The 15,633-nt window shown below is 41.9% G+C and overlaps 1 protein-coding gene across 3 annotated transcripts in view; it reads right to left on the reverse strand.

The window, feature by feature from the left end:
• CACNB2 (calcium voltage-gated channel auxiliary subunit beta 2) overlaps positions 1 to 9,102 on the reverse strand; it is a 261,693-nt gene extending 252,591 nt beyond the window's left edge. For all 3 annotated transcript variants that reach the window (XM_059818303.1, XM_059818306.1, XM_059818302.1), the window contains exon 1: positions 9,004 to 9,102. In XM_059818303.1, the coding sequence (XP_059674286.1) occupies positions 9,004 to 9,102 (99 nt within the window). The remainder of the gene's footprint in view (positions 1 to 9,003) is intronic.
• Between the last annotated feature and the right edge of the window lie 6,531 nt (positions 9,103 to 15,633).

The following is a 15,633-nucleotide window of genomic DNA, read 5'->3' on the forward strand; positions in this document are numbered from 1 at the left end:
ACAGTTCTATGAGAACCATCTTTTTCCACCCAATATAATGCAATATACTACTCCACCTAATATAATATAATATAAAGGTACATAAAATACCTAAAAATTATCTTTGACATCAGTAGTCTTCAACTAAAACAACATCTTTAAATCAAAATTTACCTCTTAAAAATGGTTCTTACTGAGGTAACTGACTATAGTTACCCACCAACTTTCTGACCGTCTTTTCTCCAATTTTTGTGGAAGAATATGGAAATATATTTACAAAAAACAAAGAATTCAAAACATTCACATAGCAGCTCAAAAATATGAAGCATCTACATAAACATCACACTATATAGGTAATTTCATAAATAATGTATAGTATTTTGTAATCCCCAAGGAGATACTAGAAAAAAATGTACACATATTCCCTTTCACAGTCATATTTTTGTATTTGTACCCACTTTCTACAATATTTATTTTATTTACAGAATCATAGTGTTCAGTTTTATAACGCAAAAAATTACTACAAAGGCAGAAGAGAAACTGTGTCTAGAGTGATGAGGATAAAACAAACAGGAGCAGAATAAAAATGCATTACAAGCACAGATAAAATGCACACTTCTCTACAAGCATAGCAACACCTAAAACCATTTATTTTGGGCAACATCACACGGCAAATCCAGCTCAAACGGAAACTTACCTTGATTTTTCAGGTTCGGGTTTGGGTTTTTTTGTGCATAGAAGCATGCACATTTTTGTTCTAGTCTTATATAAGTGAAAACTATTCAGGATCACTAAGCTAAATACTAACTTTAAACACAAAAAACCAGTTGACATGCTGGCAGGCCATGGCTACACAGTGTAGGAAGAGTCAGTTTTACAGCTGCTTCTGCGCACAGACCAACTCTGAATCAGAGGAAAGGGGGACAATTTTGGCACGTGGGAAAAGTGGGATTTGATGACTCTTCTCATTATTTTAAAGGATGCTAATCTGGGATTACATTTGTCTTCCAGGCCTTTCAAGCTTATTCCCACAGTGAGAAATGCTTGAAACTTTCTTCTAAAAATGAGGTAAGTCTTCCATAAGAAACCAGATTCTTACATTTTTTAAAAAATTTTTCAGTATCTCTGTCATGTGGAGAATCATGAATACTCATTCTGTCATATTCGTTATATTTTGCTTCTGTGAGTGTATTTTTTCCATAAGAGCTTAATGCGAGAACAAGACCTTTGTACAAAAAAAAAAAATCTACTAGTTACTTTCAATTGTGGAAAACACAAAAAAGAATTTTTTTTCACAATGAACTCAATATGTTACCGAGATTTTCATATTAAAATTAGCTGCCTTATCTGTGTTCTGTGCAGCAGTCGGCTGCAATTTGGTAGCTAAAAATAAAGGGCTGAATCATGACGTGTGGACATTGGCCAGTAAAAGCAGCAACACGGGGCAGTCTTTCTCAACCTATACGGTAGCTCTACCTAACAGAACCACCATAGGGCACCAAAAGTCTCTGCACCCCAGTATACAGTGCCCAATGGTAACAATCTCGAAACCCAGCATAACCGGCTGCCTATGGCATACCATCATTCGCCTCAGCTAATTTTAATACAACCGACTCCAGCTCTGCGAACAAGCCTGTTTATATAAAAAGTTTGCTGACAGGAACATTCTCACTGGATTTCAGCAGAACATCGTACACAAATAAAGTTATGTATACATGTAAGTGTTTACAAGATCAAAACTGTAGCTTGGTTTATTAGTCAGATGTGTGAAGTTTTTTTAAAATTGGCTGAGTTGCCAGAGACGAGAAACACAACACACGCACTTATGTTCCACAGCTTCTTAAAATCCCTGGCAAACAATGTGAAACCTTAAAAAACCCAAAGAAAGCCCTACCAAAGTAATCTCATAAAAAACATCTCATCAACAAAGTCTTAATAAAGCAAAGAAAGACTCTGCTTTCCAACTCTGATGTGAAAGTACATTATGCAACCTTTATTCAGTCCACCTAATCAAAAAAAATATGGGAATCCTATGAAGCATTAGAGGCATGCATAACAGTTTCCTGATAATTAACAGCTTCATATAGAATTACTTGTTATTGCAAACAGATGAGATCAATGTCACTCAGTAAAACCCTTTAATTACAATGAGGTTCTGCCTCAACACAGGAAACGCATGCACCTGTAAGATTTAATCCTCTAACAAACATGACAAGCAGAAGGCATGGTTTATCCCTGTAGGCAAAGTACTATCATCTGGAAGAAGGAATATAAAACATCTTAAATGACCAACTCTCTACAACCAGGGGACTCGTCTTCAGTAAAAGTCTTAAAATGCCCTTCACCGGTAACCACTCCAATGGTATTTTACATCAAAGGAGAGAAAAGCAGTATGCACAGGGCTGAGTCTGAACATTTACTAATTATAATGGGTAAAACAGCACCAGCCATTGAGACTGACATAGTGGTTAGTGGCAAACACAAACCCTTAAAAACTATCCTACTGGTCTCATTCAAAGATTAAAGGAAAGGTGCAGAAAATTTAGGCAGCAGAGTCACTGATGTGGAGTCAGGTCTCGAAGCAGAAATAATGATGCAAGACAGGAACTGGCAAGAACTAAACCAGAAAATAAAAATTCAGAGCTGGAATGAGGCTTCACCATTCCAGATGAGCAAATGACCAATTACAAGGATCAAAAGAATACCTAAAGGTAAAGGAAATGAATGACCCCCTGAAGGATTAGAGAATTGCTAGAAAAGTCAGAAATGAAAGAGTGCACTAAGCATTTTTCCTTTCCATGCAAAAACTTTAAAAGATATTTAAAATTGCCCATGTCCCAGGCAAAGAATAGCATGCCAGGACAGTGCAGAACATGCACATCCAGCTCCATCCACCTCTTAGAAAAACAAGTAATTACCACTTTAATCAGTTCCTTACAACAAGGCAACAGAATGTTCCTGTAGGTCAGACCTCCTGAGCCCTCTCTGGTCAATGGCCAGGCTTGCCACCACTCAGAAACAATACCCTCCAGCTACCCAGTGGGGTAGCCTCCAGCATCAGCTGCGTAACTGTAAATCCCCACACCTGCACTCAAACAACACAAACTGCATCTCTTTGGATATAAAGGGTCAGCTACAAGAAAGAGACATGAATATTTCTGATCTTTGCACCACAAATCACACTAATCTCATAACTGAGGGGTGGTCAGCCTTCTGTATAGCCAAGGGCTGGAAGATGGACATAGACCTTGGCGGTGAGCTTCCCAGTAGTCCACAGCTCCATTCCACTATGTGAATGGGGGCAATGGGGCAATATAGGACACAGCAGTATATCCTGGCTTGCCTCTGTCTCAGGGCCAGAGTTTCGGGTCACCCTGCACAATCAACACCAGTGGACCCTGTGACAGGTGCTCAGACCTGTGACCTGACTTCTTCAGTGAAGAAGTTGCCTGCATTCATGTCCCCGTAGCACAGAAAAATCCCAAGGTTAGGTGTCAAAACCTGGATTTCTTCAAACAAACACCATTTGCTATCAGGACACAATTCAGAAAAAAAAAATACTTCCCTTCAGGAATCCTATCAAACTGGGGATCTCCATATACAGTCATCAAGTTCACACAAGCTACGATGATGAGTCTGCTAAGTCCATTCCATAGTCCTTTTATAAAATCTTCCACCTACACAAAAAAAAAAATCCATCCAAACAGAAAAAAAAAACCAAACCCAAAACCCACAAATAATTTATTTTTCCGAACTTGTATACATAATCCAAAAATAAGTATTTGACAGATGCTCCATTTTCCCCCATAAAAAAAGAAAACCCATTTCTGCTGAAAAATCTCTAACAGGGTTAAATCCTTGATGTTCTTTTCTGCTGGCCTGTGATAAAGCCTTGTCAGTACTACAGCTAGAAATAGCCCAGTTCTCACCAGTTCCTGCACTTCTAAGCCATATCCCAGTGCTCTCGCCCTGGCCTCAGACCAGGTCACCTGGCAGTTTCCACCCGCCAGACAAGAAGTAGGGGACTTGGCCTGCTCTTCGCCTCCCCAGCGGCTTGGAAACCCACCTCTGTGCAAATCTGCTGCACATCTCCCCGTAACAACAGTGATGAAGCTGTCTGCTCACAACTCAGCAAAACAGGAGCACACAACAGCAGTAGGTGTTGAAGCTCATGCCCAAACCCCACTGTGACTCCTGCAGCCTTTTAAGATTGGCAACTACAGTTGTAGGCCACATGCCTGCTCTTTCCACCTGCTCTCCATGGATTTCTGTATTTCTCTTACACAAGCAAACAGAAAAAGGGATCTGACTCTGTGACAGAAAGATACTTGCAGGGAGCAACAGCCAGCTATGGGGAAGCTTCCCTCTGCTAAGGGTCTGCTGCCTTGCCCACAGAGAATAAGGCAAGCCCTTGGAGGGCAGGAAAGCTGATTTTGGTTGCTTTATGTTATTTTGAATCTTTTCCATCCCAGCACAGGAAAGAACTGAGAAAAAGAAGCAGAAGAAAAGTAACTGAGACTCCAGAGAAGCCAGCCTTGGAAGAGTACAGGAACTTTTAATCCGTAACAGTTTGTAATTATAAACCTAGAGACAAAACAAGACAAAACCAGAGATTGTCTCCAGAAGATGGTTACCAGATACTCAAATAAGTTAGGACTGAAACTGTTGAACTGTTTCAGAGGGATTTTACACTCTAGGAAAATGTAAAATACAATTATTATAGACCACATGTGCTGATGATGTGTAATATCCAAGTGGCAAATAAATGTCTCTGGAAGAGATGAGCGTGCAAGATCACCTATTACTGATGGAGTTCAGGACAATGAAAGATAAACCTGAAGAGTGGAGAAGAACCACCAGCAAAGTAACAGCTGAAACTTGAAGGGCTTTCTTTAGTGAAGGACTATGAAAATTTATTTTTGTCAGTAAGGAGTACAACACTGAAAGGAGGTTACCACATCAGAAGTGAAAATACTACCTCTTGCTGAGGACCATGAGCAAGTCCAATGAATAGAGTTTGATTTCATCCCTTCTCCATTTGTATATACTCCATTGAGTTGCTGCCACATTGGATCTGGCTTCTAGGGATGCTGCCAGCAGAGAGCAAAACCTTCCATGCCTCTACAATGAATGATTATTGTTATTATTTAAGTAAGCAAAGGGATATAGATTTTGTTTGTTTATCGCTTACAAAGTATTCTTGCAAGCCACTACTAGGAAATACGCTGTTGCAAAATGTTTATTTGGAGAATAGGTAAACATGGTATGAATCGTGATAAATCAGCTCGGCTGAAAGAGAGCAGCAGAGGGCAGTGTGATTAATCCGCTGAGAATAAATCTCTGGCTATTCTTTCCATTCCTCATTACCACAAGACAGGCAGTGTGGGGATGGTTCTATGCAACTGAAAAGATAGCTAGAGACCCAGGAAGGACAACTGTTAGTGCTAGGGTCAAGTAACTAAGATGATATTCTGGAGTCACCACATGCACATGACTCTAAAATTCATGTATGTTAACATCAATAGCCGTCAATACAGAAGAAAAACTGAACAAGCCTGGCCCTAAACCCCATGCCTGCAGTTTCCCTTCAGCAATGCAACTCGACCAGCTGGAGCCAAGTGCTCCTGAGATGATGAAGCCTTTACACTTGGAAGGGGGAAGCATGCAACAGTATCAGGGCAGAGGAAATCTAAACGCAAGTGAAAGAGCTGAAGAAAACAATCAAGAGAACTGTTTTCATTTAAAATGTGTCAAGTTATTAGGACCTGCATTGACAGGTGATGTATGAGGCAAGAAGGTAGGTAAATAATAATGGGCAATAGGGAAGAATTCACCCAGGGTAGGATACCTTCTCCCTCCACAAGGTAGTCTGTAGTTCCTTGATACAAGGTTTCATTATATTTTCTTTGAAACATCTGGTATAATTTACTGATCTGGTTTGCTGTGACTGTTCCTATGACACAACACAGGAAGCTTTATGATGAGAAAATAGCAATAGAAATTGAATCTAATGATTTCTGGGGACTGAGGGACTTTGAAGTAGCAGCAGAAAAAAATTACATGGGAGGGAGGGAAAAGAGAAGAGAGGCCAAGAGTTACCATGAAAGGCATTAATATGCTATGCTATAATATACTATAAACAAATCAACATAGCATCTGAGTTAATTAAAATTATTAAATTGAATATTTCACTAATTCAACTTCCTAGAACTAAGGGGTTCTTGAAACAAAGAGTTAAAAAGAGGACTGGAGTTGATTTTTTAAAAAACAGATACTGATCATCAAACACTGATGCATTTGAACAGCGTTCCCTTGTTTTATGATTTCAGAATATCAAATGCTGTTTTTATTACAAAAGGGACACACCTAAAACTACCACTTTGCACTGACATATACCTGGATGTTATGAATAACACCACAGTGTAACTGTTAGCATACACATTCATCTGCATAAAACTGGACATCTGAAACTATACCACAACCCCATCTGGACTAGGATCACAGTAAGTACCTAGAGCTATGTTTTTACAGTAATATGGACCTAAAAGCCACAGCATTTTAGGTAATACAGAGTAACACACCAATACCTTGTCGCCATTGCAAAGAACTTCCCAGGGTGAGTACAGTATAACTGTCACGATCAACACCTAAAGGGATTTTATTTTGTTTGCAGATCTTGTTAGGAAAATGCATTATGAAAATAAGAAACAGACGCTATCTAGGAATATTTCACATACTTAACTACCCTTTAAGAGTAATTACTTCCGAAGTGTTAACTACATCAACCCCTCTGCCAAGTGGTGACAAGTTTGGCAAAAATCGATGGACAGGCACGATCCAAGATATAGACCATGATGTACAGCCAGGTTAAAAGAAATCCTCAGCTTTGCAAAAGTAAAATTCTTGGATAAGAAAAATTTTGAGGCTTGTTAAAACTCTATGAAGGCTCTTCAATTATATTTCGCAAAACATAATTCCCAGAAGTAGCACTTCAGAGAGAATACTTTTAGGAGTGATATCACTCCATAAGCTCGAACGTTGGGGTTTTTTTTTCCTGACGCATTACTTGGCATGAAATGTTTCTAGGATTGATACTCAAGTACGTTAGTGAAAAAGATAGCGGTGGGCATAACTGAAGTACCTGTAGGCAATCTACTTGATGATTCACATGTTCTCATTAAGCCTCTCCTTCTCACTGTGAGTATGTTCTAAAGCAACAAGGTCTTACAATATTGATTTTTTGGAAATCATGTTAATGGAGCAAAAATTCAAATCAGAATAATTGTCTCTCAATGCGGTGCATGCTAAGGAATTAACTAACATTATTATTCAGACAAAGGGCTCTTTTGCTTCCATAATCTTATTTCCTCTACACCAAAGGTTTATGTGCGACTAGAATATGTGTATATGAAGAGCATATGATTCTTGTTTTGCCTAATGGCTTTGGGTTCAAAAACTGAAAAATATTCCCTGAACTGCATTATTACTATCTTAAAAAGTGGATCTTTTTGGCTGTGAGTGTTCAGAAACCTATTCTATATAACAGAATACTTTATCTGAAACATACTTTACCTGAAACATAAATAACGCGGGTGTTAGCAAACTATCCTTCCTCTCTAAACAGAGGTTCCCTATGCCTAGTTAAAAGGAGGGGTGAAAATCAATTTTATGACCAGTATTTGACATTTGTCCACAGCAGAGAGGCACCATATGATTTGACAGTTGCCGATTCTATGCTTAGGGCTGAAAAGATATAAAAAGGGGAGGATTTGTAGGTTAGAAATTAGTTCCCTTGCCATTGCTTCTGCAGAAGCTGGCAAAGCATATGGCCCTACCGAACTGTCTGTTCTGCACTTGGAGGCTGCAGTCAAATTCACATCCAAAGAGACACTTTCTCCTTTTTAGCTTAACCTAGTCTCTGTTCAGCATCTGGATTTTGTTCTGCTGTCAATGATCTCCAGTAAGTAAAGATCAATTAGTGAGTCTTTTGACAGACTGACAGCATTTTCCTCTGGCAATCGAGCACTTCTGTGATGAAACTGGACCACCACCTCAAAGAAAATAAAGCATCAGAAATAGTTTTGGCAACAGCAATAAAAACTGCCACCTCAAAAGGAAAAAAACTCTGTCCTAACAAGAACAAGCATGGTTGTAATTTAAAATGCACGCAATCAGATTTTACCACCCTTTTACTGGGTTTAAAAATAGCGCTGTATGTCTTTGTAGCCAAGTATTGCAAACTCGAAGATATTATGCAACATTCATATATTAAACAGGAACCACCTTTCAAAATATAAAGTCTTTATCAAGTGTGCAAACATCCATACCCTGCCTCCCTCTCTTCATCCATCCACCTGAACGCAGTGCACATGGACCGAGTTGTTAAAATTTCAGAGATGACTGTACAGCCACCTTCTGCACAGTAATCGAGCAGCTTAAACCTGCAGCATGCTCAACACCTTCAGCCTCCCCAAAAATCCTGCTCAACAACCAGCGTGAATCGCCTTCCCCCACCAGCACAGGCTGTTTCCCAGCCTGTGAAACAGACGAGGAAGGTTTCAGCAGTGTATGGGAAGCATCAGGTACAAATACAACAGGTTACTACTGGCGCAGGGCAAAATAGCCATAACCTGCGAGTAATACATTCACGGAAGAGCACCTTAGTAGCAACTTATTCTTACATGTCCACCCTCCGGGTAACTGCAAGGTTCTTTTGACTTACGAAGCTTCTATGGCACAGAGCATCCCATTGTGCGTGTTAATTAAACGGCATTTGGGGGCAGGGGGAAGGACAGGGGTTTCAGGCGTCCTAGGAGAGCCGTCAAACTTTTCTGACGGCGGGGAGCCGAAGTTGAAGGACGCGGAGCTCCAGCAGCCCCGTCGCTCCCCTCTCCGCCTCTCCCAGCCTGCCGCCCGCTGCCTTCGGGCGAAGCCCTCCGAGCTCGGCCCGGCCCCGCCGCCCCCCCGCGCCGCTCCCCGCCGCAGCCCCGGGCCGCCGGCCGAGCCCTGCCGCCCCCGCGGTACCTGCGCTGCCGCCGCCGCGGGCAGGGGGTTGTCCAGCAGCTCCATCTGCACCTCCTGCGCCGGGCTGGGAGGCGATTTGGACATGTCGCTCTGGACCATTGGCGGGGAGAGCGGGCGGCTGGGCGCCGAGCCCCTCAGCGGGGCAGAGCCGAGCCGAGCCGAGCCGAGCCGAGCCGAGCCGAGCCGGGGCGGCGGGGCGCCCCTCAGCGCCCGGCCATGCCGGCCGTGGGCGCGGGCGGGCGGACGCGGGCGGCGGCGCGGCCCTGCCTGCTGCCGGCGGGGAGCGCGCAGCGCAGCGCGGCGCCGGGGGACGGGGCACCGCCGCCGCCGGGCGCGGGGGGAGGGCAGGGGGCGGCGCGTGGGGAAGAGGGAAAGTGACAACGAGCATCTCCCTCCCGGCAGCTACCGGGCGGTGGGCGCGGGGCGGCGCCTGCCTCCCCGCCGGCCGCCGCGGGGCGGGGGCGGCGGGCTGCGCGGCCGCGGCGGAGGGGCAAACAGGAAAGTCGGGCTGGGGGTGCGGGAGGGGCTCAGGCCCTGCTTTTCCCTGCCACTCGGCCGGGCCGCGGGAGGGTGGGCTGGGCGGTGGGTGTGCGCTGGGCTGGGTCAGCCCCGGCGCGGCCGTGGCCGTGGCCGTGGCCGTGGCCATGGCCGAGGGCGAGGGCGGGAGGGTCTCGCTCCCGTCTGCTGTCAGTAAGTTACTTGCAAACGACGCTTCCCGCCGGTCAGACAACGCCGTGGCTTGTGGAGTGCCGATTCCCGGGCGCACTTTGGGTAGGAGCGGTGGGAGAGGCGCGCCGCCCCCCCTCAGCCAACCCTGCCGCCCGGCCAGGTACGCCCGGGAGAGCGGGGGGAGGCAGGGTGCACCCCTCCCGCAGTCCTGCCCTGCTGCTCGTCCCTGACCCTATGGCATCGCATGTCTCAACCCGTGTCGAAGCCAGTCATGCGGTATGGTTGGTTTTAGTGAACAAACCTGCACTTTCCAAAGGGAAAGTTCTATAGGTCTCTCTGGTTGATACCGTTTCTTCCTGCACTTCTTGGAGATTCCCGTGCACAAGGGGTGAGTAATTCCTACCTAGCAGGTGAGGTGAAGCCCACTAATTTTATATAACCTATAGCAGCACAATTTCAGTCGTGTTATCAGGCACCCCACAGGAGGCTGTTGAAAGACCTGTTCAAAACCTGACCCAGGAAAATCACCCCACACCCCCGAGATGATCTATCGTTCATTTCTTGGAAACAAAACCCAACTTTAAGGCTGCTCCAACAGAGACTAAACCCTCTGACCACATAAGCACACAATGGACTGATACTTGCAGTCGGAGAAGATTTTGTAGAGGAAGACTTGTTACCTCTTGTGGTCATCTTTGGATTGGACGTAGCTGTGCTCCACACAGCACAAGAGGGACACTTGTGTGATTGTTTGTGAAATCTCTTATCAGTTGATTGTAAACAGTGAAAAATCAGTACAGAAATTCTGAATGGCCTAACGTCACATACTTAAAATCACAACCATTACTAAGACCATTATAATAGTCACATACAGGAAAAGAAGCCAGCAAACCAAAACCAGCACAAAACCCAGTTCAACTTCAAGAAGTACTTTCAGGCTTTCTCTCAGTTGTGTGGTTGTTTTATCTCATCTTTCATAGCAGCTAATAAATTTCCTCTCTGAATTAGCTTACCCCTACGGATTTTCTCATATGAATAGTGAAAATATCCTGCAGGAACTACCCATCTTTTGTGAAGGAATTAGCTTTCCTTGCAAGTGGAAGTGCAGCGAGGTTTGAAGGAGCTTGAGAACTTTCACTTGTCCAAGAAGTTTCACATTTCACTTTGAAAAGTTGTCATAGTGTTCTTCAAAAATATTTTCTAGAATTTTGTCCAAGTTGTTGTCTATGGCAAAACAGAACCTTAATTTTAAGTGAAAAAAATGTTGTTTACATGCTTACGTTTCATTCAAACTGTTCAATAGAGATGCTGAATAATCTTGAAACTATAAAGATGCTAGAGCTGGGACTGCTTCCAGATATTCTCTTAGTGGCTATAACCAAAAAGACATTTTCTCTTTACACCTTTGGTGGGCAGAATGCATACTTCACCTTCTAATATAAATCTTGAAGTAGTTATTTCTTTGTCACTTCCGAATTAGATTGTTTTAATGGAATTACTTTTTGTGACCATCATAATAATTAAGGAAGGATGATACATAAATAAAGATGTCCAAAATAACCTAAATACAGTATTTCTGTTAATGATTGCTAAGTGGAGTGTTGTTATTGAAAGATGTTGGCTTTGACTTCTAACGCCTTTATAGCTTTGGAACCATTTATCCTTCTGTTTCAAACCACTCTCAATGAAAGGCACTTGATCCACCCTGATTCAGTACATGTACTTGGTAAATGTTCAGGCGTCCGTCAGAGATCACCTATTCTCTCTCACACAGAGAAGGGAGTGGAAGTTTTTTAATCATGTAACAGTGGTGCTTCATACTGCCCTCTGAATTTTTCACTTTGTAAAGAGTGTAGAAATAACATAGCATTTTTTTTCAAGCATACCATTCTTCTTTAAAGGTAGTAGAGATCATTTTGGAAGCATTACAGTTTCTAAAATCATAAATTGTGTATCTGTCTTGAAAGGGTATTTCTACTCCCTCATAAATCAGAGCTTGAATATATCAAATGAAGTTCATTTTTTGTTTGCTAAGTCTTATATCTTTTATGATTACTTTGTCTTCTTTCCTTTATAAAAAGAGAAAGATAGTGATTTTGCTCGTTTATATACATACATACAAGGGCTGTAGAAAGCAGCGACTCATGAAAGAGGTTTTTAAGGCACAAATAAACAAAAGGAAACTCCCTGACTTTAAAAAAAAAAATTAAATATAAATAGTTGTGTTATACAGTTTTCTCCAAAAAAAAACCGCAACAAACCCCACACACACTAATCACCTACAAATTTTTAGGAAGTTTATTTCATTTTTCTTTCTGAGAAAAAATATTCTACCTAACTGTTCTTTAGTAGCAAATACCATTCGTTGCCTTGATGTAATGAGTGGCTAGAAGATTAGCCTGGAAAAATAATTTTAAGTGTCTTACTCTGTTTCACTCCTTTTGTTTAGCAGTTGAACAGATTTCCCTAACCTTGAAATGTGAAGTGAAAATCCCTCAGCTGAACACATACGCATGCAGTCATCCCTCTGCATGCTGTTTTTGGCCACATCTGCTCCAGGATAAGGGTCAATGTGTAAAAGCAATATGCAGAGATCCCAAATTGCTCGTTCTTTCTCAAGGGGAAAATAACCTGCTATGCCCAACCACTTCTCAGCAGAAAACCACTCTGCTGCATTTTTTTACACTTTTATCTGCAATGGAGAGGTGTTGTGCATGCTTATCTGGATTTTTCTAAACATGTAAATGTTAGAAGAACAGAAGAAAAGATAAGCTGTTTCATTTTTTTTTTAAAAAAAAACCCAACCCCAAAATCTTAGGCTGACAAAGAAGATAGCCTGGTTTGGGTGCCAAAAAAATAGCTTTTTTTTGTTGTATGAGAGATTAGATGTTCTTTTAGAGCAAGGAGCACTTTGCATGTTTAATTGTCCTTCACCACTAATATAAGAATGTGGTGTCAGCACCATGTCCTAACCTTTGCACACATGTACAGTGAGTACAGGATTGATTTAATCTATAACCATCACCTGGATGTGCAAAAATAGGCCTAGGATGGTTGGCTGATATTTGTGTAAATGCAGCTAAAAGCTAATAACTTAGGCCCAAGGGAGTTCATTAAAAACTTGAAAATTGCATAAATATAGGCTGGTGAGCTTACAATGATTCTTATGAAACTACTAAAATGCTTCTAACTGAGCATATGTTTAAAGTCCTGATACAGCAAATTTCTTTGTGAATATCAGTTAAAAAGAAGTGCTGGCCATCTATTACTCTGTGCGACCTCCTGCTTAAAATGCACTGTAGCTAGAAATTCAATATTGTGAAAACAAGAATTCACTTGGTTACCTGGATTTAATATCTCAGAACAGACATAGTTCATCTTCTTCTCCAGTGATAAACTGGAAGCTGGCTGTCACAAGTGCAAACTAAAGAGATTCCTCTTATTTTTGTACCTTATCTATCTCATGACAAGTCTGAACAAAACCACTCCAGACAGGCTCACTTATGAATCTATTATCAGTCTGTATCAGAGCACAACACTGCCTGGCTGGATTTAATGAACTGATCCATTCTTCCAGCTCATGTTTATTATGCTGTATTTTGTAGGATATAGGTGCCATGCAGCAAAACCTTGATTGATAATGTTACAACATATTTGGGGGGGGCGGGGGGAACAGGATTGGAAGAAGCAAGGTTTCTACATGAAGGAAGATAGGAGCAAGATACAAACACTGGCAAAAATGCTCCTAATGCACAGGAAGGCTCACAATACTTGCAAAAGCCACAACACCTACTAAGCACATATTTTCAGCCCTTTGCAAAACGTGACCAAAAAAGGCACGCTCCTGCTCGCAAGCTGTTCACTTTGCGAGAGGCAATTTTGTTGTCCATGGGTTGTATACAAAGTTCATGTTTGATTAAGCACTTCTGCACAAGTTGCTGGTTTCAGCTGATATTTTCTTTCCTTTTTCTTTGCCCTTCTGTCATAACTGAGACCACATATCTCCTTTTGTATCCCCAGTCCTTACCAACTATGGTGTTCCTATTTATAGCGTTATTGCTCTCTTATTATTAAATACTTGAATCACAAGAGCACAAAAAGGCTTTATAGCACTCTCACCCACAAATATGCTCAGCCCATGTGAGTTACTGACATGAGAGACAGCTTTTAATAGACCATGCGGCCTGTGTCCAAGGACGGCATGAGAGCTCTTCTCAGCTCCTTGAGGTTGGCCTTTCCTCTACCCTTCATTAAGCTCTGTGCTCAGCTTGGGCTTTTCTGCTCTAGGGAAGACATATTTTTTTTCCGCCCAACAATCACTTATTTGTGGCACCAATGCAAAACTTCATTCACAATAAATAGTGTAAGAAAAGACAATGACAACCTCTAATCTGTATGCGGATTGCAAAACCATCAACACGGTTGACAGTTAACTCATCATTACCAAGGTTGTTGGCAGTGTTAATACGCCTAAGAGTTTACAAATTCTTTGCCAATTTATACGCGCACAGATCTGGAGCACAGATCGCTGATGGCACAGCTCCACTTTACCATCAAGTCGATTTTAACAGCAAGCATTTGCCAGAAGTCGCTTCCCTCCCTCCTCACCTTGGCTGCGCTAGCCTGATTCGCCATTGCACACCACTTGTGCTTCTCTGAGCACAAGGGACTCCATTCAAGAATTAAAAGCAAAATGCAGCAGAAAATTATTTAGCTTTCCACAGGGTTAATTCTCTGCTGCTTTATCTCCATGAGCCATCTCGCCATGAAGCCCAATAAGTGCAACTGCCAGGGTGAAAGGGGAAGGGGGGGACAGCAGCAATACGTAGCTTAGAGCACGGTTGCAGGAATCCCTTCCTGGCAGCACACCAGCCCTTAGAACAGCTTAGCTATAAATATCAAACTGCAACCACGGTCAGTTTTGAAGAAAATTACTGCAGCAAAACATCAGTTTGGCTTCTGAAAAGTAATTTTTGGTAAGTACTTTGAGTTTATGCAGCAAATAGAGGGCGAGGAAAGACAAGTCTTCAAGCTTTTGTTTATTCCTCGTTTTTCTCCCTTACTGCTAAGCCTCTTTTACTCAGCTGACCCCCCATCTTTACCAAAATTGAAATTCTCATTTTGTAAGAAAGCAATTTTCAATAAAGCTTTAGCAGCCTTCAAGTTTCATAAGAAAAATTATTCTGAAACATAAGATATCAGCAGTCACATTAATACCGTGATGTAAATTCTGTATTAGCCAGTCAATTAATTGCCGTCAAACCCATCTTATCTATTTCCACAGTAAAATTTTGAGAGAAACATTTGTCTGTCTAAAACATGAAACAGTGCATAAGACTTCACCATCTTCCCCTCTGATTCTGTGTTGCCCTACATTTTATTAAGATAACTGTCCTTGAAGTGTCCTTAGGAAACCTAAGAACCAAGTTTGTGCTGAGATGACAGTTTTTTATTGTAACTTTGCAACGGCGTCCCATATGACTTCTGTAGAAAAAAATGCCAGAAGCCTAATAGGAACATTTTGTTCCTAGTCATGTGCAAAGAAGAAAACTGTGGCAAGCATCAATTTGATTTACTCTACATTTTGTAGCTAAATATGTACTTTAATATTATTTTGAAACCATGTATTTTAAAATACACTCTCAAGTAGTTTCTATGACATGTTTCTTAAATCTGGATCGTTTCTTTATATCATTAGATGCTAAGAAAACAAATTTCCCTTCAATTTTGCCCTGGTCTATTTTGCAGGAAAAACAGCTTGCAATAGACATAACACCTTTTTTTTGCATGATGGAATTACACTGATAAAAATAATAGGAAAGGATCAACTTTTAAAATGACGCATCTATTAAAATCCAACAGCTAACGCATTGGTGTCCAAGCCTGTGACACCCAGGACATTAAAAACCAGGCAATGCCATACTACCCCTTCTGGGTAGCACAGGAGCTGCTACTCCTGGT

This window comes from Gavia stellata, chromosome 6, assembly GCF_030936135.1.
Source record: "Gavia stellata isolate bGavSte3 chromosome 6, bGavSte3.hap2, whole genome shotgun sequence".
Taxonomy (NCBI): Eukaryota; Metazoa; Chordata; class Aves; order Gaviiformes; family Gaviidae; genus Gavia; species Gavia stellata.